This window comes from Chelmon rostratus, chromosome 1 (assembly GCF_017976325.1).
Source record: "Chelmon rostratus isolate fCheRos1 chromosome 1, fCheRos1.pri, whole genome shotgun sequence".
In the NCBI taxonomy this organism is placed as follows: Eukaryota; Metazoa; Chordata; class Actinopteri; order Chaetodontiformes; family Chaetodontidae; genus Chelmon; species Chelmon rostratus.
The window spans coordinates 27,983,151-28,006,937 of NC_055658.1; the positions used below are offsets into that span (position 1 = coordinate 27,983,151).

General features: G+C 41.7%; 1 protein-coding gene across 3 annotated transcripts in view; it reads right to left on the reverse strand.

The window, feature by feature from the left end:
* The window catches only part of myo9aa (myosin IXAa), a 111,919-nt gene that overhangs the window by 23,490 nt on the left and 64,642 nt on the right, over positions 1-23,787 (reverse strand). For all 3 annotated transcript variants that reach the window (XM_041966821.1, XM_041966814.1, XM_041966805.1), the window contains 10 exons: positions 21,232-21,329; positions 20,780-20,906; positions 19,732-19,821; positions 15,603-15,719; positions 14,694-14,828; positions 8,532-8,653; positions 7,020-7,161; positions 6,008-6,203; positions 4,556-4,675; positions 3,028-3,103 (listed from right to left, as the gene is read on the reverse strand). In XM_041966821.1, the coding sequence (XP_041822755.1) occupies positions 3,028-3,103; positions 4,556-4,675; positions 6,008-6,203; positions 7,020-7,161; positions 8,532-8,653; positions 14,694-14,828; positions 15,603-15,719; positions 19,732-19,821; positions 20,780-20,906; positions 21,232-21,329 (1,223 nt within the window). The remainder of the gene's footprint in view (positions 1-3,027; positions 3,104-4,555; positions 4,676-6,007; positions 6,204-7,019; positions 7,162-8,531; positions 8,654-14,693; positions 14,829-15,602; positions 15,720-19,731; positions 19,822-20,779; positions 20,907-21,231; positions 21,330-23,787) is intronic.

A 23,787-nucleotide genomic window follows, 5' to 3' on the forward strand; every position in this document is an offset into this window, starting at 1 on the left:
TCGTTTTAGTAGGCAGAGAAGTAAACAGAGCTTCAGTGTTGGCATTAAAATAAACCACATCCCTTCTCTGTGCTCCTTGGGTTCATCTTCTTCTCTGCATAAGAAGCAACAAGAACTTTTTTTTCACATTTAAAAGCGCTCTTGGAACAGTTTTCAGCCGTGTCAGCAGCAGGTCTCTGGCATGGTAATGTTAGTGCTCTACCACTTTGAACCAACTGAAATATCTTAATAACTACCGGATGGATTAACATGAAATCTGCACAGATGTTCATGGTCCCCAGAGGATCCATCCACTGACTTTTCATCTCGCTCCATCATCAGGTAAAATGTGTTTTATGGCCAAATACCTGCAGAATAAATTACACTCTCAACAGCCTCAGCTGTACTTTGTGTTTTTGTGCTAATTAGCAAACGTTAGCATGCTAACATCAGAGCTTTAAGTGTGTGTATGTGTGTACATTTTACAACCACGAGCCTTCACTTTAAAACAATGCTAGCATGATGCTGATGATGTCTGTCTGTATCAGTTCCACCCCGACATGCTCTACATGAATGTGAATTTGTGCATCCTCGTTAGACAGGCTGGTTCGGAAAACACCAGCTGCAGGGGCGTAGCACAAAATCCTGGACCCTGTACATGGGTCATCTTTATGGGACCCTCCGCAAATCCACAGCTATTCATTGTAGTATTCCTCATATCAGTGCGCCCTGTATACTCAGCCCCCTCACCCCCTTGTCAAACACCCCTGCCCCTAATGGTTGTTCAGTAATGTTCAGAAAGTCCACTGAAAGCGCTGCATTTTCAGTCTATTATGTGCTTAATGAACAAATGAATGAATTATCTTCATTAATATTGTGCTCTATACAGCAGAGCCATCTCTAAGACGCATTGCAACCACACACTGAAACAGGCAATGTTGTCAAAGTAACATGCCCAGGTGTCAATAAATAATAAATGAGGTCTAATGATTCTTAATTACAAAAGTTCTGATCAGTCAGGAATAGGCATGGTTTTAATTATCAATGGCTATATCCAGACCACGTGGGCTAAAACGTACAACAAGCCTATTTCTTCTCCATAATAATTCACTCTATGTTTGCAATCAGTAGGAAAAACTCATTAAAAGATGCATAATTAAGATTTATATAATGGAACAGCAGCATTGGAATGTGCCACCAGGCTTTTCTCTGGGGTGCATGCTTTAGCACACTTATGTTAGCATTTAGCTCAAAGCACATTGAAACCAAATGTCAAATTCCTTGTCTGAACATACTTGGCCAGTAAAGCTGATTCCGACTTGAAAGTAGTATTTTCTTTTAGGTCAAACCTCAAAATACTGTGAGGTGAAATTTAAAACACAAGGAAGCTGAAAATAGAAACCAGGTGCAAAAAACAGCAACAGCAGAGGTGTTGCTGGCCTCTCCACAAGTTTTTTCTGCATTAGAAACCACAGAGGATGCCTCTCTAACAAAGGCAGTCCACTATCCTTATCACAGTCTGGGGAACACAGTCCCAGAGGAGTAATACAGACTCATATGATTTGTACTACCAGCCTGCATTACATTACAATATTACAAATTACAGCGGAAGCCCCACAAAGCTCCGGTATGGAAGTGTAAATCAAAGTCTCTGGATTTACAGTTATTTCTGGGTTTATGGTCCCCCCTGTTGATTATCAGTCTCAATAAAAGGTGATAGTACAATATGCCTCTTGTCGTGTTCATCTCCACAGTCTCTCCATAAAGCACCGCACTGTCCGCTGCTCTGTCCGGCCGACAAGCACCCTGCAGGGGCTGAATATTTATCACTCCCCGGGCGCTCCTCTCCAATGCATAGCTCCGACTTTACATCACAGAGGAAGCAGCTGCACGGGGCTTAGTGCTCTCCTAGCATGCCGAAGACGAGTGTGCACGAGTGTGTGAGTGAGAGGAAGAGACAGAGAGGGAGGGCAGAGGTTGCAAATCACATTAAGGGGGAATTTTAACAGCCCCAGACTGAGCTCCTGTGTAACAAAAGCCGTCTTGTACGAGCCGCTCTGTGCTACCAGTCGTGGTCTTGAGCTGCTAATCTCACGGCCGGCAGCTAATTAGAGGGGGTGGTGGACCGGGGTCTCAGCGGGGTGGTGTGAGAGCAGCGCTCGGGGTCACATCACAGTCTTCACTCTTTATTTTAAAATCTGTCTCAATGCCAGCACGATGATCAAAATAAAAATATGACTGCCACATATATGTGTGTATATATACATACACACACACATACATGTAGCAGTCAATATTTCTTCATACTTCTTTAGTAGATTTGTACCCATGATTTGATTTTACACATTTGTTGTCCTATTATATCTTCATTGTTGTTTTTTGCAGTTCTGTACATATGCTTCAATTGACAATAAAGTTGACTTTGACTAAAATGCTGGAAAATAAGCAAGCAAACAAACAAAAGCTTTAGAGGAAGGTCTAACCATTACTGTTCAACTATTTAATATAAAGAAATATCATTAAAAAAACTAGTATGCTGTATTTTTGTCTCATATCATCTTGTTATAATCTAAAGAAGCCAAAAAATATATATAAACAAATATTAAGTCGAAAAATATATCAGTAAACAATCTATAATATAATGTTTATGAATATCAACATATTGTACTCAGCTTGGATCTGGAATTATCTGCATGTGAAGAAGTGGTGGAAAAAGATAATTTTCCTTCACTGTGCCACTACATAAATACGTTTATACATAAACAGGATGGAAAAAAAAAATTAAAGCACTACTACAGCAATAAATACTGCCTTTACGAAGCTTATAATGTTTAATTTCTCTTGGTGGTAATGGCTGAACTGTGTGTGATGTCTGAGCCTGCAGTTTGTGGAGTTTGTGTTTGTGTGGGACACGAGTACAAGTGCAAGTAATGATGTAACATTATTTTCCTAAAAAGTCCCCCAGCTTGACCTGATGAGTGATTGGAAGCAAAGACAAAGCTTAACACACACACACACACACACACGCACACACGCACACACTCTTACCGTGGTGACTTCTCATTGATGGTGTTGCTTCCCTGAAGGTCTGACAGCGGCGTTCGTGGACTCTTTCTGGTCACACCTGATCACGGACAGACAGGTTGGCGTCATGTGAGAGAACACAAAAACACACTCTCTCTCACACACACGCGCACACGCACACACTCACACAAAACAGACATAAAGACAAACAAATCCTTCAAACCCTTCCCAAGCAAAAAACACACTTCTGACCCCATGTGACACTCCGGTGTTATTGCAGTGAGTGATATGTGCCCTTTTATTAGAAATATTATCTACTGCAGATGATTTAATAATGAAACAAAGATCTGTGAGGTTAAAAGTGAGTTTTCCTTGTTAGTCTCGAATTCAGGAAGATAAGGCTCAAGAGCTATTCAGGATTTATTTAAAATACCAATATCTAAAAGACATTTTGTCTCATAATTAATTACCTAATGGAGTGAGACAGCAGCCATTTGAGTCAAACTAAAGAGTGTTTAAACTCTGAGCAGAAGGGGTTTAATTAAGCCAACTTTGTTACACTACTACAGTGTGACGGCTGGGTTTTTGGTAGTGATGAGCCTCCAGACTCTTCACACTGAAGCCGAACCTACGGCCAATCACGGTGACGAGAAATCAGCGGACTCTACAGTGCGTGTTAGCCGACTTAGAAAGCAAACTGAGAGAGCATTTTCTCAGGTGGCTTAACAGTGTACCGTTTTCAGTTTCATCACTCTGTACAACATTTTCACTCTCATCTGGAGCTGCAGGGTGGCACAAAACAAAAAGACACAAACACATCAGAGCGTCATGAAATGTGACCTTTGAGTGGAGTGCGTGAGGTCGGCTGTGTGTCCTCCACCACGTGTGAAGCTGCCTGTGAGCAAGTTAGTGGAAATTTGTGTCATATACCCCCTCGGTACCTTCTACCACCATCACCTGCCTATGTGGTGTTAGCGACATTGATTACAGATGTGTGCTGTGCTCGACAAGCAAATACACCCACTGCCCAACAGACAGGACTGGACACGAAAACGGAGCTGTGTGATATTGCTGACAAAAAAAAAAAAGAGAGAAAGTGATGGACACCTGCAGGTGTTACTGTGTTGTTTCCCCAGACCAAAGTTAGCTGATAGAGCAATACAACCATGCATTCCCCTGCTAGCCTGTTGCTAGCAAAGTGTTAGCGACAGGATGGCTGAAGCATACAACGTGCAAGACGAGACGAAGAACAAATGCATGCAGGTGCGTAAGAGAGGGTGAAGAGGGAGGCAGAGGGAGCGGAGACCAACAAGCATCTAGTCTAATGATAGAGAATGAGCTGTAAATCAAATCACAAAGCAGAAAATAAAAACTTTGTGACTCTACGTCTCGAAGTTTAGACATTCTTATGATTTTTGATCTCTTTTTGGCTTGACTTTGGCTGCAGTGCAGTGCAGTAAAGTTGGTGATGTTGGTCAGCCTCGTCCCTACAGCTTCCCCAAGTCAACATCAAAGTAGGAGTAGTTGTTAATTGTTGTATTGGCAGCCTTACTGTACTTCTCCTCCTTGCATCTCTGCAGGATCTCTAAGCTTCTCTGATGCACAGGGTGCTGCAGAAAGCTAAAACTATCCACACTTTTCAAAACTGCACAGGGAGCAGCGTCATCATGCCCTTGGAGAAGCAAAACAAAAGAAAAAAAAATACAGAGAAGAGAGAAAAAAAATACACAAGGAAAGAGAAGGGGGGGAAAGAGAGAGAAAGAAATGACAGATTAGACAGCGAAGAAGAGGAGATCAAGAGATGCAGTCGTCTACTGGAGAGATACCTGTGCAAGACTTCTGGACAGAAGATGACTGACATTCAAAACTGCAGTTGGTGGCAGCAGTAGGATGTTTGTCATTGTTGTTCTGTGTGTAGGTGTTCGATCCCCCAAAGGCACTTCCATGCAATGTCTTCCACAAGCTTTTCTGCAACCTGATTCTACAGACTTTGTCCTCTCAGACACGGTGAGGGTGTTTAAAGGTAAATTAACTTACATCGAGCCCATAATCATGTGCAAAACAATAAAAAACGTCACTATATGTTAGAAACAGAACTGCCAATTTGCAGAAATGTTTTAGAAGGCATGTAAAAAGTTCCCTTGGGTGATGCTGATATCTTTAGAGTTCAGTCGGAAGGATTTCTAAAAGATATCTAAGGATAAGCAAAGGACACAAAATCTATTTTCACATAACACCGTCTAATGTAAAACCTAATGTGTCAGAAGGATGGAGAGGGTGCAGAGCCAGAGTCTGATTCATACGATGGCAGTGCTGGAGGAGCATCTGATGGCAACATCTACTGCATATCAAGTAGAGCTAGAGTAAGATCTAAAGGAGAAGAAGGCATTCGTAGAAAGCCACAGCTGAGAGAGACAATGAGCAGAAGCTACTGTGAATACATGGCAGCACTACTCGCACTACGCACACATACTACAGAACAGTGACTGCTGAGACGCAATATAAAGCCAACTGTAATGAACGTAGAGGACACAATCAGAACTGCGTGGCATGTGAGCATACAGTACTGTGCATGGCAGGAACACTGCAGCCAATAGACTCAAGCTTCAAAAGCACAACAAGAGCAGACGACTAATCAAATAAACTTTATTCTCTTCTCTACATGTAGTAGTTTGCAAGTTTCTAGCTGTGCTAAAAAGTACCTAATGCTCACATGGCAGTCAGTAAAGTAATTTCCCTCTTTGAGGATTGTTTTGGTGCCGTTTTGACACATCCTGAGCTTCAAATAAACTACAGACGGCACAGACTTTCATCATTTATTCAACATAATCGATCCCTAAACATCGTGCAGCTGCAAAACGCCGTAAATTCGTAATATAGGTGCAAATTAAACATCAGTAGCTGCCTTGATTTAAATGAGCATAGATATTTGTTGATATAAAAGCTCAGGTAAGATTTCCCTGTCATAGAGATTCATAGAGTTTCCATTAGTGTGAGCGCTCACCGGTCTTCTTCTGCGTGTGTCTCTTCCCAGCCTCTCTGAAGGCCACCAGGGCCCTGAAGTAGGCTCGGAGGACCGCCCAGCGGAACGTGGCCGACGGGTCGATGCCCATCAGCCCGCAGATGAAGGCGTTCTTGCTGCTCTTCAGCAAAGCCACGATGTCCGGGCGCATGTGGTCGGTGTTCTTCTCCCTGAAGTCCTGCATGTGCGACACAAGGTGGTCTTATTTTCTTATTTTGTTGGCTTCTGCCGCAGCAGTTACTATTCTTCCTGGGGGATGTTCACATAAAACATTAATGCATTCGTGAGAGCAAGGCAAGACAATTAAAGCAAACATGAACAAACAAGCGACTGCTAATAAAAAATACAGCTACACGTAAGCACACAACGATCTGTAAAATTCATGAAACTGAATTTTGGTTTAGTCTAAGTTTAGTGGCAAGTTATTGTCATTTCACACACTGAGTGGGATAGATACGTGTACACCTAAAAATATAAACTCTATCTCAATTTTGCTTCCTAGTTTGCCAAAGCTTCTTCCAATCCAAGCAGGATTTTTCCTGGTTATGTTTTCCTCAAAGTCTCCTGGTGGCTTTGAACAGAGCCGTTTCTGGCTAAACAAAGAAAAAGGTCCATCTCTGCAGGGATCTTTTCCATAATGCCATCAGACACAAAATAACAATCTGAGCCTGTCAGTGGCAAAAACACTTGTAGTGGACACGCTCCGACAGGCGCATGTGCACACAGGGATTACGTTGCAGACATTGCAGCTGTTTCGCGGCTGCTGGCTGATGGAATATAATGAACCAGTTTCAAAACTTTTTTGTACCTATTAGTCATTTCAACTCCAAAATATATAAAAATAGGGTCTGGGGTTTAAAAAAATGGAATTACCCTTTACTTTACAGTTGAGAAAAGTGTGAGAAAAACTTGTTCTCTTCCACAACAAAAGCTCAAAGTTGAGCTTGGCTGCACTCTCTCTTCCCTTTCTGTCTAATCAATGACTCGCGCTGACCTTGACGCCGTACTTGACCTTCCCAGCATAGTGTCGGATAATGAAGGCGGGCTCCATGACAGCAGGGAACTCGATGTAGCTGTTCCCCTCATGCTGCCGCTTGAACTTATCCAACAAAGTCTGGTTGGTGGCTTGGGGGAAACTGAAATTAAAGGACAGAAGAGTTTGATTTGAAGAACAATAAAAACACACTATTGGTGCGCTTGTTTAACGCTGTCTTCTCGAACACTGCAGCATAAATCAAACTGAAAATGTTGACAGATTCCTGATCGAATGATCCACGAAGAACATAACGACTTTGAGACTTTTTCCATCACGACATCAGTTACTACAACAGTGCTGGAAACGTGGCACGTTAACACGATCCGATCTGTAACCAGTTCTGACATTTTATTCTCTGACGTCACAGGCTGAGGATTATCATTTAAAGCTGATCTCGGCTCTGATATCCCCTTAGTCCTTTAATACGAAGAGCCAGCAATTCTGCAGAAAATCAACAGCTTACAGGAAGAGAAGAGGGGAAGAATGAGACACCAGGGGCTTTGGAACGGGGTGAAACCTGAGCTATGAAAACAACACAGCCAAAGACTCTGTACTTTCCAGCTCTTCCATGTGGGAGGAATTTGATTCAGAGTCCAAATTGAGAAGAGGGGGAAATAAAGGAGGAAATATACTGTTAGGAAAAGATAGTCACAGTATAGTCATGAATGTGAAAGGATTAAATTTACTCTGCAGTTAAGAGGGGAACTTCTTCTTACACTGAATTTGATCACATTTTAAAGACTTTATTAGCAGAAGTACATGAACATTTGCACGCTTTCCCATGTAGCTGTGCAGTTGTTAATATGTTATTAAAGCATTTCTTCAGGTAGGATGGAGACCACATGTGCCTTCTAAAAGGAGTGCTGGATAAAAGCATGAAAGATGAGTTTCTGTGAAGCCCCATGCCAAGCGGATCTGTGGTGGGAGTTCTCCTTTGACTGAAAGTTCATGAAATGTTCACGTTGTTCGTTCCAGCAGCTTTATTACTGCAAAAAAAGAGCAGTGACAAACAATGATTTATTCGCTTGTAGAAATTAAGTTTAAAGCTCTGGTTTCGCCTCCTGTTGGTAGAATGTGTGCATAATTCCCTGTAAATTCCAATAATCACTCAAATGCAGTTTGTTGTAACAGACCGCGAAAGCCTCTTTCATTGATTTTTGGCCACTAGGGGGCATAAGAAGTCCAAAACAAGCTGACAGACATTCTGAGATTCTGTCATTTCAGGAAGTTAGGGCCATATTAGCACTGATTTCGAGAGGTGTTTCAGGCCACCTGAGAAATGACAGTCACATATGCATTGGCCGTCTATCTCTGCCTTTAGATGCTGGATATTCACCCTTCTTTACCAGCTTTTGAAACAAAGAGCTGAAAGGGGCTAAAAGGTCAAAGGTCCCCTGCTGGAGTCAAACCAGGGAAATCACAGTTATGTGTCTTAACCGTCAGGACGCCTTCCGGTTTTAAAAGACTCACTTGCACTCTTCGTCCAGTAGGTGGAACAGCGCTGTGGGCTTCTTGCTGATCAGGTTAATGCAGCCTGTGTTGTCGATGTAGTCGATGTTGTGCCAGCTGATGCCCTCTGCTCTGTATTCCTCCTGCGGGGACACAAACAGGGAGGTCAGTGCCACCTTCAGACACTCAGCTTCCAAGCATTGTAATCTGACGTAGGAACTGTAGACTTCTTCTTTGGCTGCATCTCAGCTGTTGCAATGAAGCAAGTATGCCAGCTCTTTCTGTAATCTCTCTGTACGCCAGAAGACGTACACAGCACGAGGTATCAAAGACAAAATGAATGAATACAAATATGAATACTCAAAGCGTCATGACAACAGGTGTGTGTGGCTGCGGCTGCTGTTTTAAATACTTCAATCAAAGCGCCATAAAACACTCTTCAGATCCTGCCCGGCCTCTCGGCGGTTTAATAATGAGAGAAGCATTCAGAGCATCCATCTGTGTTCCTCCTCACACATGTTATTTTCCTGTGTTGCTGGGAAAGAGATTTAACCAATAAAGGCCTTAATCCAGTGGAGGTTTAATTAAAAAAAAAAAACACTTGAAAGTCAGACAAAAAGTTTTGCTGTCTTGTGTGTTTTTTCCTGTTTGGAAAAACAGGTTGACGAAAGAAATAACAGGTGACTTATTCTTTGATTTGATATGCAGGTTAAGTGTCGTCTGTGTGATCCTGTGAAGTTTTTGTTTAATGTCTGGCTGCAAAACCAAATTTCCTCCAGGATAATAACAAAGTTAAAGCTACAGAACACATCTGTCATTTCATCCTTTCACAATGTAAACCTCTCGACACACGATCGTTATCTTTGACTGAGTAAAAGCTTTTCGCTGGTGGCTTTTAATAAGACTTGAGTCACACTGTAGCTGGAAACTAGAAAACAGACACCTGTGCAATATAATCCAACACAACAGCACTGGAATAAACATTATTATATTCAATTTGTGTGTCAGAAGGGTGCTGACTCAGCTCTTTGGTAATCACTAAGCTGCGGTTTGTGGGTTGTGTTGTGTTGTATTGGGCTGTAGTACACTGCACAGGATACTGTGTCCACCCCCTCTACATGCCTTTAAATTATCCTCCAATAACTGCTGTGACTCACTCTTATTTTGACTCGACCAACAAGGAAAGAAACAATATCGTGTCTCCAAAATGTGCAGAATCAGCTTCTACACAACTTCTCCACAGACTGTTTTCATATTACTTTACAGTTTGTGTTTATGGTGTTTTGTAATTTAAGAAGAACCCAGATTTCTAACTGAAGGAAAAACAGAACTATTACTGTAAAACATTCTGTTTCCTGTTTCAAGTAAAAGTCCATTTAAATCTTTTGTAAGTAAAAGTATGCAAGTATAAGCTTCAAAATATCCTTAGAGAGGCCACGTTTGGGGTATTTTGTGTATGTCAAACATCTGCAGTGCTGCAAGGCCCAAAGTCTACACCAAAGAGACAGAAAACTGCTCCTCAACTGCCTGAAACGCCTTGTCAGAAGTCTGTATCACTATATAACACAGCACCAGCTCCAGCTCGGTGACCATCCTCCGCCCAGGTGACCGTCCCACCCACCTCGCTCTCTGCTGTTGTTATATGAAAACGTGAAAGGTAACTTTAGGAGTACAGCGACCAGTTGCTCTGTTGTCGGCTGCAGGAACACAAGTCTTCCTCTGCTCCCACCATCTGAGCGTGGATTAACTTTATTTTTGATGGAAATGTGACAGAAATCTCCCACGAGGGAGGGAGGCTTTAAGGAGGACTGGAGCTAAAACGGGCAGAGAGAAAAGCAGTGGAGCAGTGGCCAGTATGAGAAAAATAATAATAATGATGTGAACCTACTCCAGTAGAGAAGTAAAGGTAGTCATTATGCAGAATGGACAATTTCAGCATAATTTATAATATCTCTGGATTATGATTAGTGATGCATTAATGTGTAAGCTTCATCGATGTTGCAGCTGTTAAAAGTGGAGCCAGTTTTAATTGCCTTATATACTGCCGGGTAGTTTAATGCATAACAATACGCCATAATTTATTATCTGATTAACATTTTAATGCATAATCTACGTCTGCAAAGTAACTAGCAACTAATGTTGACAAATAAATTGCAGTGAAGTAAAAAGTACAATACTGGCTTCCAGAATGTAGCGAAGTAGAAGCATAAAATGGAAAAAATCAAGTATTGGTGGAACTAAGTACAATTACTCAAGCGCTGTATAAGTCTAATTTTGTGGTACTTTAACACTTGAGTTTTTCCATTTTACGCTACATTATATTTTTACTCCACTACATCGCAGAGCTCCGGCTCTACTTCAACCAGCTGTAACATTAAAGTACTTTTTACATGTTTGTGCATCAATAATAATGGTAACCTTGACAAGTGAATGCTTTTACTTCTGATACTTCGAATGCATTTTGCTTACAGTACATAACGCTGTTGTAATTTCACTTTTTAAATTACAATCCTGCAGTTTTTACCTGGAATTGAGAATTTCTAGAGTAGTTCTGCTCTTTTTACTTGATTTGAATACTTCACGAGACCAACATGTCGAATTAGTGTCGTATTAATATAAAGGGTGCACGTCTGAAAGGGGCTGTATTCACATGAGCATCATAAATTATTCAGTGAAACAGAGAACTGAGGTCTAATAAGTGACTAACGTGTGCGTTGTGCCTGTTTGTCATGTAGAGAGGGATTTATATTCTGTGTAGCTGGTATCGACGAGCAAAGACGTGGTTAAATTTACCATCACTTGTTAGTTACCACTAGCGTCCTCCTTCCTTACATTTTCTAACATGGAAAACTTCCTTCTCACCGTCACGCTGACAGATTTTAAAGTTGGATAATAGCTGTTTAACCATCTCAGATGAGCCAAATTCAGTCTGAAGTCAAACTGACATTTACTCTATCGTCATTACACTGCAGCATCATAATATAAATATCCTTTACAGTGTTACAGCAGCAAAAGGGAAAGTGTAATGTAAAAAAAGATGATAAATAATAAAACAACAAATCATACTGACATTCTCTTTTTCCATCTCATATCTTTCAACACTGTGATTACTGGCAGGGAGGTTGTTTGAAAAGGTTGGAAAATAGAGTAAAAGAAGAAAATAAGTACTATTCCCCCTTTTAAATGACCATCAATGTGCTGCTAACCGCTCCAACAGAGTGACTCACTGGTCGACAGATGAATGGAAATATACTGTAACTGTAGACGAGGGTGTGAAGCTGGCTTCAGCGGAAATATGAAGCATGCCAGCACTTGGTCAAACTATCCTGGTTGAATCATTTTCAGAGGCTTTCAGGCTGCCTCAGCGGTGAACATCGATTTTTCCACACACAACCGATGCTTTACTGCACCTCGGCCATTATGAACCCTAACCGCTCCAGTTTCCTCTGATCGAGTCCATGGTGCAGCTTTAATCATCTGTTATCATATCAAAGCTGAGTTTCAAGAACAAGCTGAGAACTCAACAAAAAAAAGACTGGTTAAAAAAAAAAAAAAAACATGGTTTAAAAACTGTAGTGGCAGTTTGATCCATGGAAAACATTAGCGATCAATGCATAACACATTTACTGATCATTTCACAGCCTGTTGACATGCAGAGGAAGCGGATGTTGTGGAAGTCAATACATTTTGAACCAAAGTGTCAGGGCTGGATAGAGATGTGGCTGCAAAGCTGACAACGCCGATGACAAAATGTATAAACGGGTACAGCGTGAGGACTGAGGTACAGTCAAGCCAAAGGTTCAGCTGACTGTCACGAGTGCGACTTTTGCCCTTTGCAGCTTGCAGTGACTTTAGCTTGATCGGACAGCTGAATGTGTATATGATGTGCGTCCTGCATGCAAGCAGCGGTTTACCCATCAGGAAGTGGATGGACATCAGCTCTGCACTTATCTGATCGAATGGTTCTTTGCTGCAGGGTTTCAACCTTCTGACAAAGCAATCAATTACAAAACATCTGCACTCACACACACGCTGTGTATGGGTGCAGAATTTAAAATAAGACTTACAAAGCAATTAAATGCTATAGAAGACAAATACATGTTAGTGCCATCAATTGTCAAATTTCAAAGAAACTTAATTAGAAATGTGCATGTGCAGCCACTTTGTCACACCATCAGTTTTTCCTGATCTCATTCTACAGCGTTCATAACAGTTATTTTCTTTTCCAGAGAAAATCCAGTAATTCTGTCCTCTAGACCCCCTAAAGACCTGTGAAAACTCTTGACGTCCCCCCTTCCTCCTCTGGGTTTGAATACATCTTTCAATTTTGTGAAGGCAGCACAACTAGGGTGTGAAATTGCTTGTTAATAAAAGGAAGAAACGGGTAATGGATGACATCAAGACAAAATCTGGAGGTCCATGGAAATCCAATAGGACCTCCAGGAAAATGGTGACGCATGAAATTAAAAAACATACGAGCAATCTCATCACAAAATACTACAAGTACAACACAACACAGAGAAAAAACAGGCTGCCTTTAAAGAAAAGAACACTTTGGCAGCTGTTTTGCTCGAGGCTGCATCTATTATGACCTGGATTAGTGCAGCGACCAGTAGCACAGGAAGTACTGTAAAAAGTAAATACTGGAAGCTGAAGTCTCCAAGTGAGTGAGAAAACTGCAAAGAAGTAAGATATCACTTTATTATAATACTCAGCATACCTAAAAATCAACCATGAAGCACTTCAACGCGCAGTATGTCGTTTCTGCCACTAGGGGTCTCCTATTCAAAATAATAACAAAAGATGTAGTTTGAGTTGTGAAGTAGTGTGGGATCATGGGAGTTGTTGTCTTCATTGTAAACCGACCTCCAGTGAAGATGAAAATCCATCTGATGTGACTCCGATAGAAATGTTCGCAGGCACGGTGATGCTTTAAAGTTTTATTTACGTTCCGTTTAGTCACATTCGCCAGCGAATCACTGATGTATCATCTGGTGTTTTATGTGTTTCTCTGGAAGTTGTAGCAAACAAATGGGGTAAAGTGGGTATGACGCCAAATGCAACCCGCCATTACTTTGAATAAAGTATAACACAGATCTATAAAAAGGTGTTTTTAGACATTTTAATGCTGAAATTCTACCTTTAAAGATATTGAAAATTTAAGTTTTTGAATGGTCTGATCCCAAACATGTATTTAAGTATAACTGCTTACAAGCAAGAAAGAAAGGGAAAAGATTTATCAGTTTGGAGGTAAAGGAAGTGCTGACTGACTGCATGCTTAAAGCTTTGAACATTCTACATTCATAGATATTTTTTAAACTATACAGAAGCATCTGTGGACAAAGATTGTGTAAATGGCATGTTCACGTTTGTTCCACGGCAGAGGTTGCATTAAAACATGCAAGCTTGACATCTTGTTTGCTTTATGCAGCTTTAAGACTGTAATTCTGGGGCCATTACTTAAACCCATCAGATCAACTGAAGAACAAATGTGACAAGTCGTTAATCTACAGCACAATAATTCTGTATTTTACTTACCTTTACCTGCAAAACAAAGAACTCTTTGAAGACTCCCCTCATGACATAAACCTACAATATACAGTAAGTCTTGACATATTTACGACACAGGGATAAGACCGGATTTGTGAACAAATGCCTTTGCACAAAACAGGAGCGAGCGAGGCCGCGGCCCTTCATGTCTCGGTGTAATTCAAGAACTGAATGAAAGCCCCTCAAACATGTCGAGGCAGGCGGCTGATTCAGTCGATCCCAAAGTAAACACAATGTTTAACTTACAGGCAGATCATGACTTTCAAAAGCCCTTTGAAGTTAATCAGCTCACTTAAGAGAACATGCATCCTCAGCCGGGGTGGCCACAGGCGTTGAGTCATACAGCGGTCAGCTTCACCACTAACCCCGTGGCTTAATGTGACGGAGAACTGCTCCATTGTTTCAGTGTCATTGCAATGTATGTGCACTGCGTGGCGTGATAAGAATGAGGCGTTTCCTTGGAAATGGTCACAGCCAAAGAACTTAAGTGGGTAAATCTACAATGTGTTAAACAGCAGCTGCAGTGTTACAGTAGCTCAGAAGTTCAGCTCCTGGTGAAAAACCTTTAACAGGAGGCCACTTCCTCAGAGCTGTCAACCTTCTGACAAAAAAACTATTAAAGAGACGTCTTACCTGTTCGAGCTTGAAGATGTGCTGGTTGAAGTAGTGCTGGAGACGTTCGTTGGCGAAGTTGATGCAGAACTGTTCGAAGCTGTTGTTCTCGTAATCCTCAAAACCAAAAATGTCGAGCACTCCAATGGACAAGATCTGACAAACGAACACAACATGCAGAATATGTAGCTTTCATTCTAAAATGTTGCTTATCAATCATGGTTTTGGTTCCTGAAACTGAACATCTTTACTTAAAAACCTCAGAAACTGAACCACCTGAAGGTTGACTGCAGGTGTTTTTGGACTGTACAACATTTTTCATCTAAGAACAGTTTTATTGTGTCTGCACTCCAACAACTGAGTTGAGTTCTTATAACAGCGTTTTGAGGGACTTCTTTCGCTCTTACCTAGCAACAGAGCATCCTTAGGTTGCCTAAGTGGGTGGTGATTGGCCCAGATTAAAGTGTATGTTGATTGGTTGCACACATGAACCAATGCAGCAACGGCTCCTAATAATTTTAAAGTCATGCGCATCATTAGTCGTATAAGCAGCAGCTCCTAGCAATAGGCTTAAAAAATGGAACGAACCATGGACAAATGTCCATCAAATTGCTGTTGTCATATGTGGCACAGGAGTGACGTTGCTATGCCGACCACCGGCAGGCTTACGTCACTTCAGGGTTCCTATTGATGGTGTGAAAGCAAACAGAAAAAAGCCTTTGAAGGTGTGTATCCTCCAGTGGTCAGTTCCTCAAAGGGAGTAAAGGTGATGGTGCAGCCAGGACTAAAGTGACAGTTAATATTTTGAGTTTTTCTCTGCTTGAATCTCTCAGACTGCAACTCATCTCTTGAGCTTACGTCTAATTTATGCAGTTTAAGTCTAGGGTAGCACACACGATTGTAACAGTCGATGTGTGTGTGTCGTCCTACCTTAGTGGTCTCAACCAGGTCCTTGACGTTGAGCAGAGCGTGGTTGATCCTGAAGACAATCCAGTCAAACAGAGCACTGTACAGGGACTTGGCCATGGAGTCTCGCACCGTACCAGCCTGGAGGGGGACACATTCAGGGTCTCTTCAGTGCTACTCCCACTGGTAATATCTCAGTTCACAACAAATGATTGATTAAGAAGAGAAGTACGAGGGATATAACATTTTCCAAGCACAGTATTACAGGAGAGACACTAAATTTTCATAAAATGTCATTTTACTATATATGTTTTATTTATTTGTATCTAATTTCTATTTGAATTTGTCTCCTTATCATCTAACTGTATTTTTGTAGAGTTTTTGTAAGTTTTTGTAAAGTGATACCATAAAAGAATAGTTGGACATTTCTAGAAAGACACTTATTTGCTTTCTTGCAGAGACTTAGATGAGAAGATTGATACCACTCTCATATCTGTATGCGAAATATAAAGCCACAGCCAGCAGCCAATTAGCTTAGCTTAGCACAAAAACTGGAAGCAGGTAGAGATAGCTAGCATGGGTCTATCTGAGGGTAACAAAATCTGCCTAGCTGAGGCTCACTAATTAACATATCACGTTTCATTTGTTTAATCCATAAAAAAACTGACGTGTAACAGGTCGTTTTATGGAGGGTTATGTAACTAAGAAATAATGTGACACATAACCCTCCATAAACAAATGAGATACAACGTGTTAGTGAGCTTTACAGCTGCTGGAGGGTGTGACTTTTGCAGAGAGCCAGGCTAGCTGCTTCCCCTTGCTTCCAGTCTTTATCCAAAGCTAAGCTAACTGGCTCTATATTTACTGTACAGATGTGAGAGTGGTGTGGCTCTTCTCATCTATCTCTCAGCAAGAAAGCAACTAAGCATAAATCCCCAGAAGTCCAAATATTCCATGAAGTTTCTGATGCTTATTTGTGCAGAGCCAGAGGTTTGAGTCCAGCAGTTTAGGTGCCAGCTGTTGTTTGATACAACTCCAGACATCATTCCTTCATCCCCCGCTGAAGCTCATCGTTCCGCACATCTGTATTAAACATTAGAGCCTGGCCTTGTAACACTGCACTTTTGTATAAACCCAGCATTAAAAAAAACAGACAACACTCGCCCAGTTTGAGAAAAGTTACTTCAAAAGGTCTCAAGTTGTGCAGACAGTTATTTTTCTCCTTTATAACCAAACAGTTCTAGTTCGGCCTGAGTGTAAATCATGTCATCCCTGTACTGTCAGGAGCAACCGCACTCAGAGCTCTTAAAGGAAAATGCATTATGTGTTATCTTAAAAGGTAAAAATCAGATAAACAGGACAAACTAGGCGACGCTCGAGCACTGACATTCTTCACTGAAGCCTTGGCACAGAAAGTAACATTACAGACACGCTGGCAAACTGCACTGAGTCACAGCAGGACGTCCCTGAGCCGCTATTAAAGTCATTAACCACCCTAACACTCATCAGGTTGACTCATGAGATCTGGCAGTCCGATCCCAGTATGGCACACACTGCATCATCTACCAGGTCGTGATGTATTTTAGGCATGAGAGATGATATTCAGATGAAGTTATCTTCTTATGCCGCGTTAGTCAGAATCAGATCCATGAACTGCCCTTTGTGCTGGATCCACATTGGGCGTTTTTTCATAAACACAGAGATTATCTGACAAATCTTCCTTGTCAAATTATTGAGGAATACTTTCTAATTCCTGTATCCGCTGGAAAGATTTGACCTTGCTGCAGCAAAGGTGAACCTTGGTCTTCAGAAACAAAATAAACCATAAAGTGACCACTCAAACTTAAAATTCCTTAGTTTCTAAATAATTAACCAGGATATTTTTAGCAGCCTCAGACCAAATATGCCTTCCTTGAATCAGGACAGATATTATTTTGCACTCCATACATAGTGCGGCCTAATGACCCATAAGCTTTTCATTATTTAGAGGAAGTCGGACTTAAAACATTCGGAGCCTCATTACTTTGACCAAATGGGGAAAACTCATTACCCAAACGCTCAGATTTCTTTGAGGTTTTCACGTGTATGATTTCAGTTAACAGGCGATGAGATTGTTGTGACTGTTAGAGCAATATTTACACAGAGACCACCCAGTGCACTACCAAAACAATCACTGTTTGTTCATATGAAAATGCCTCCTTAATATCTAACGGGCCATTATGAGGGCTGTTTAAGGGAATGTGTGCAACAAGCCACCATCTTCTGAGAGAGTTTGTGGTAAAACGCTGCAGATACAGATTCCCTGAGTGAATATTGTGAGCAATTTGTATTGGAAAAACAAGAACATCATTGAACGCAGCTCACTGTATGTGTGCAAGCAAATGTTTAACACTTGACATCACTAAAATATGAAATAATAGTGCACCTCGGCAAGTTTAGAAGTTAACAGAGTCTGTGTGCAAGACAGCATGATTCAAACTGACGAGCATGTTACATCCGTGTTGTTCCCTCTTCTCTTTTCAGATGGCTCTCATCTACAGACCGAGACACGTGTTTGTTTTCAGAGGAGGGGTCCCAATGAAAACCGTGGAGGGACTTGAAATGCCTTCCGTTCCCTCCGAACACACTGAAGGACTCCACGCATGTGTGTTTCTAAGAGTGTGTTCATGTGTGTCCACAGACTGAAAGCTGCAGGGACACAGAGAGCGGGAGGGAGATCTGGAGCCGGTGCAGCCTGTCCTGAAAACATGGTTGGGTCAGACTGAAGAGACGAGCTGGAAAAATGCCTTTAGTAGCACGACTGAGTATGATAATTAATCTAAGCTTTAAAAAAGTCAATCATACAAACTACAGTATGCTGTATGCACCAAAACCATTTAACGTTTAACCCTCAGCATCATTCAGCGTAGCACTGTTTGCATCCCTGCTTCTGTGGCTACTGTTCTGTGTGTTTGTGCAGGGCAGAAAACTGTGACGTTCAAATGCCACTGCGAATTCTGAGCTCTGCTTGGAGCTGCTTCACAATTAGTTCATTTCGGTTGTACAGCAACAAATTGGTTGAACACAATACAGCATTTATTTGCCCTCTGGATGCGATGGCGCGTGAACATAAAATAGGGAACGATCACTTTGGAAAGCTGGAAACGCAGCAGCACTACTGACAGCGGTAGGATTTAGGAGCAAATCCATAAGAGCGCAGACAGCAAATACAGAATTCTGTGATCTCCTGTTTCTAAAGCATCGACCGAGACATGTTAGAATATGGATGGCGAGGAGGGAAAGTTGTGGAGAAGATTTTCAACAAGGTCTCACAACCAATTATACGGCATAACGCTGTATGTTGGCCCACTTACAGAAAGGTTGCGGCCTTGAGAAGTGAGTAAATTTAGTTTGGCCAACAAACTTGTGCAGGAGACCGGAGCAGGACATTGATTTTTACGCACAACTTCTTTAACTATTTCTATGACCGTGGACTTAAAGCATAATGCAGTATTGCCTGGTCTACTTCTACCTGAGAGCAGACTTGTTTTTCACCTGTAAGGACTTTAACAAACGGGCACTTTTCTGTATTTACCGTAGATTGTATGAAAGATGGACTCTCTGATGCTACCCACAGGTTTCTGAAGAGCCACTGTGAAGCTGAGTGACAGTGGCTCTGGCTGCCAGCATCTTGGCAGTGGCTGACTTCACTAAACTTCCGATCAATTAAAAAATGGGCAAAGAGGAGCAGCGTGGGTGGAGCTGAGGATGAAATGAAGCCTGTTCGATGAAAACCTAGCAGCTAGCTGTCACTCCAAGCGGGCATGTCCATAATGATGCATAACTTTGGAGAGCTCTATGGAGAGCAAAACAGTTCTATGTACCAGGCTGTAAACATGTGTATATCTGCAGTAAAGGTGGCTATTCCAACATGGAGGTCTATGGGGATGGACTTGCTTTTGGAGCCTCAAGTGGCCATTTGAGAAACTGCGGTTTTTGTCACTTCAGCATTGGCTTCATTTCTCAGCCCCGGAGGATGCTGCTTGGTATTCACACACACACACACACACACACACACACACACACACACACACACACACACACACACACACACACATATATATATAAATACACACATATATATATAAACAGCACAACAGGAGCACAGTCTCACCTCGGCAAGTTTGTAAGGAACAATCAGCTTCTCTCCAACAGTCACCGTCTTCCGTGTCGTCAGAGCTTCAAACAGCATCTCTTCTTTGACCTGGTCATGGCAGTGAGAGAGAAAGTGTTGTGAGTGAAGCCTCCACTGAAAAGATGACAAACACATCTTTCAATGATGTGTACTGTGACTGGAGAGTTTTGTTCAAAAGAAATCTGACACTTTCCACTCCAGTCATCTCTGACAGAGTTTTAGTGCTTTAGAGTGACAGCCTGGAATTAGCGCTTTTAAAAATCTACAGATCTACAGTTTTCTCCTTATCAGTGTCACTGAGCCACAAACATCCTGGCAGGGGCGAAAACTATGAGAGTCCAGTACCTAACTGGCCAATGATCTAGAAACAATAATTAGGTTATACACTACTGAAACCACATTACTAAGATAATATCCAACTGTCACTTAAAATGTAAATATTAGGCCCCATTTGTATTCATTAACTACTTCAGGCTCCTTTGGCTGGAGAGTAGCATCCATTGTATGTCCCCAACCTTTCCAGCCTCACTCAACAAAGATAACACAGTATGTGATGTTAATGGTAGACACTGAAATGACGCAGAAGCAGCCTGTTGAAGAACACATGAAAATGACTGACTGGGTGACTAACTGGAAGACAGACAGATAGATCCCAGTGTAAAAATAAGTGCTGGAGTTCGTTTATGCAACAAATGGAAAAGTGTCTGTGTGCATAGTTTCGAGTGGATAACTGAAAATCTAAATAGAGGAGAAGCATTTTATCCAAACCAAACCTTTACATAAAGTGCTAATATTGAAAAGATTGGGGACTATACCTTTTTTTAGGCAATGCTATTTACACCCAAACCAGGATTGTTTCTTAAATGGATCAGCTTCGTTGCTGAAACTGACCAAAAACTACAACTAAAAACTCATCCAATTCTGTGTTTGACCCATTCATCGACCACGACCTCCAATCTGTGTGGACTTGTGAGAGCAGGTGCATCGTGTCACACTTTTTAATCTGAACAAACAGTAGCTGCAGTACCTCCAGCAGTTCTGAGACGACAGGCAGCACCTCCGGGTTACAGATGTCGATCGAGTCGTCCCTGTAGGTTTTCCTCTTGTAGCGGATGTTGCCCAGGTGAAGGATGGCCGACAGCAGGGAGAAGATCCTTGACAGCAATTCAGGAAACGTTTAAGAGACGTCAAACTGGAAAATACTGTGGAACTGTAGCCGCAGTTACTCTCCGTCTGTGGAAACCTTTTATTTTTGATTTTATGAGTACAGACTGAATGAAATAATGATAAAATTGAAATTCACATTATGGTTCTCGTGGCGATGATGACTTGAACATGTGGTGACCGGCAAGGCTGAGGTGAAGGAGACTTTTATTGGTACTGTGTCTTGTGACCCCAAATCTGTCACCGGGGGACCATTTCAGTTAAAGCCATCATATCTTATCACACGCTCACTGCGGTCGTGTGCGCGTCACTCACTGTTTGCGCGTGGCAGGAAGAAAGCCCACCATCTCCATGGCCAGCTGAAGTCTCTCAAAGTCATGCTTCAGGTCTTCTCCTTCCACTGTGAAGCAGTCCTGCAAAAAAAAATAAAAGCAGCAACCGGATGTTATCAGGCCAGCAGCAGCTGTTACGACACACCGGCCTGGAAGCCAAAAGAGCAACTGACGAGCCACTATGTCAAGTCTCTACGAAGGTTTTAGATGGACATACTAAAGACTGTTGACATACAGAGCTCCCAAATGTTTTTAGTGTTTACAGAGTGTCCAGCAAAGATGCCTAAAATAGTTTTTGAGTTTACTTTGCAGCTGAAACAAAGAACAGCCGAGTGGCCCGAAAGCAGACGAAATGAGTGACTCATACTAAAATAAGCTATCATTAAGAAGCTTGGCGGCCAAGCGGAACAGCAACACTCGAGTCTGATGTGCAGAGCGTATCGTGAACAGCAGCATGTGCAGCTTCTGCTCATGTAGTGGAAAAACCGGCCTGGCTTCCCCCTTTGAACCGATCCACAGAAATTTGGCAAGGTGGTTAAAAAGGGCCGAGAAGAGCGGCAATTCATAGGTTTTCCTGTGTTTGAGTGATGGACGACAAGCTAAACTAGCAGAGAGGAGGCACAGGAGGAGCTTGTTTCGATGCAATAACACTGATGTGTGCAGACAGGCGCTTAAATGCACAAATTCACATGAGCAAGTGCACATTTTTTTACACAGTACATAAAATACATGTGCAGTTCATACTGACAACACAAAGAGACTAGGATCATTACAAAAAAAACAACACAAATCATTAAAATCCTGTATTAAATAACAGAAATATTATTCAGCAACCGCATGCACATTAGAAAGAGCACACTTGTGGATAAATCTGGATCTGGATTAGTTGTTTATGACAAGTGGAAGAGCCTTTCCCAGACTGTGAGCACATACTTTGATGTAACTACATAACTGCACAGTCTTTTTCACTACATGCACCCTCCGTAATGTGAGGTCTGCTTTCTGCTTTATGGGCTCATTCCACTATGGCTGCCATAATTATCACATACCAAGGCCTCAGAAAGACAAACACTCAAAACATGAGACTCACACTTATACCAGCGTGCCTCCTTCTTGCCTCCCTTCGCTCTCTGCTCTCATGGCAGAAACTCACGCTGACCTATTAGTGACTCTGGTGTTGCATTTCCATGGCAGGGAAATATACATTTATTCTTAAAAAAAAGTTGCTCTAGCTTTCAATTTCTTTCCAGAGAAAACAATCTGTCAGCACAGTAAAAAGGTGTTTGAAGAGTCCAGATGTTGTAAATGAAACATAAAAACATTTAAAAAATCATCATAATTATTAAAATACATCAGTTTGGAATAATATTTCCTTTGCCTACATGTAATAACATAGTTGTTTTTCTTGCTGTGCTTAGAAAAAACGAAAAACTGTCAAATCTATTCTTCCGAATATAGCCCATTGCTGCAGGGCGAATAAGTCACTGCATATTTACAGCATTTTCTATTCACTAACATTAACATAAACTACACTGAGCATCTCAAAGTATTATCAGCATTCAAAATACAGTTAACTTACTAAGACAGAAAGAGTGGAAGAAGTATAACTCAAGCTGTTACATACACGTGTTAACAAACAGAAACCTTAAAGCCCACCACAAAAAAATACACAAATCACAGAGAGGAGAAGACTTTTTTGATCACTGACTATGAACAGTACCTCCCACACACCTGTCTACAAGACACTGAAGGTGTGCATGAGCTTTTCCAATCAATCATTCAATCACAGCATTTCTGCTGCAGACAGACGAGCACGATCTGAATGAGATGCAGTGATTGAGCAGCGAGGGTGTGTCTTTTGGCAAATAGCTTGTGGCAACCCAGAAGTATAAGCATGTAAATATACTGCAGCTCAGCCACTAAGTAGTGAGTGAACAATGGGGCACTCACACGTCTTGTGGCTGCGATCCATTATGTACTATTCAGGAGTGGTGATTCCAGAAAGAAGCCTAGCTCGCTCCTTAGCTTATGGTTGTAACGAGTCAGTTATCCTACTCTGTGTTGTGTCCCTAATCTACGCACTAACACTTGCGTCTGCACATTCGCACATGTTGCACCTCCTGAAGTTATTCAGTCGTTTGATTGCTGCCAAGTGTCTATCTTAATTTGATCTTAATGTGTAGTCTTTAGTCTGCAGCATTGTCAGCGTCTTTGCCAAACGTCATTCAGTAAATTTAATATAAATTATACAGAAAGTCTGGCAACAAATTCCTATATTTACTGATGGCTTTCCAGGTCTTTGAGACATACTAAGCTACCGTAATAGAGTGCAGGAGTCACGCCTTCTACTGTGGTTTGTCTGGAACTTAGTGAGGACCTCGTCTTCTGCATGGAGGATTTAAAGAAAACTGCGCTGTCAATGATCAAAAAAGTCACACAGGTTACAGCAACACAGGCAGCTACAGTGGCCAGGATATGACTAGACATACCAACATAACTCAGAGAAGCAGCACACAACAGGGAAAAGCAAAAACAAACA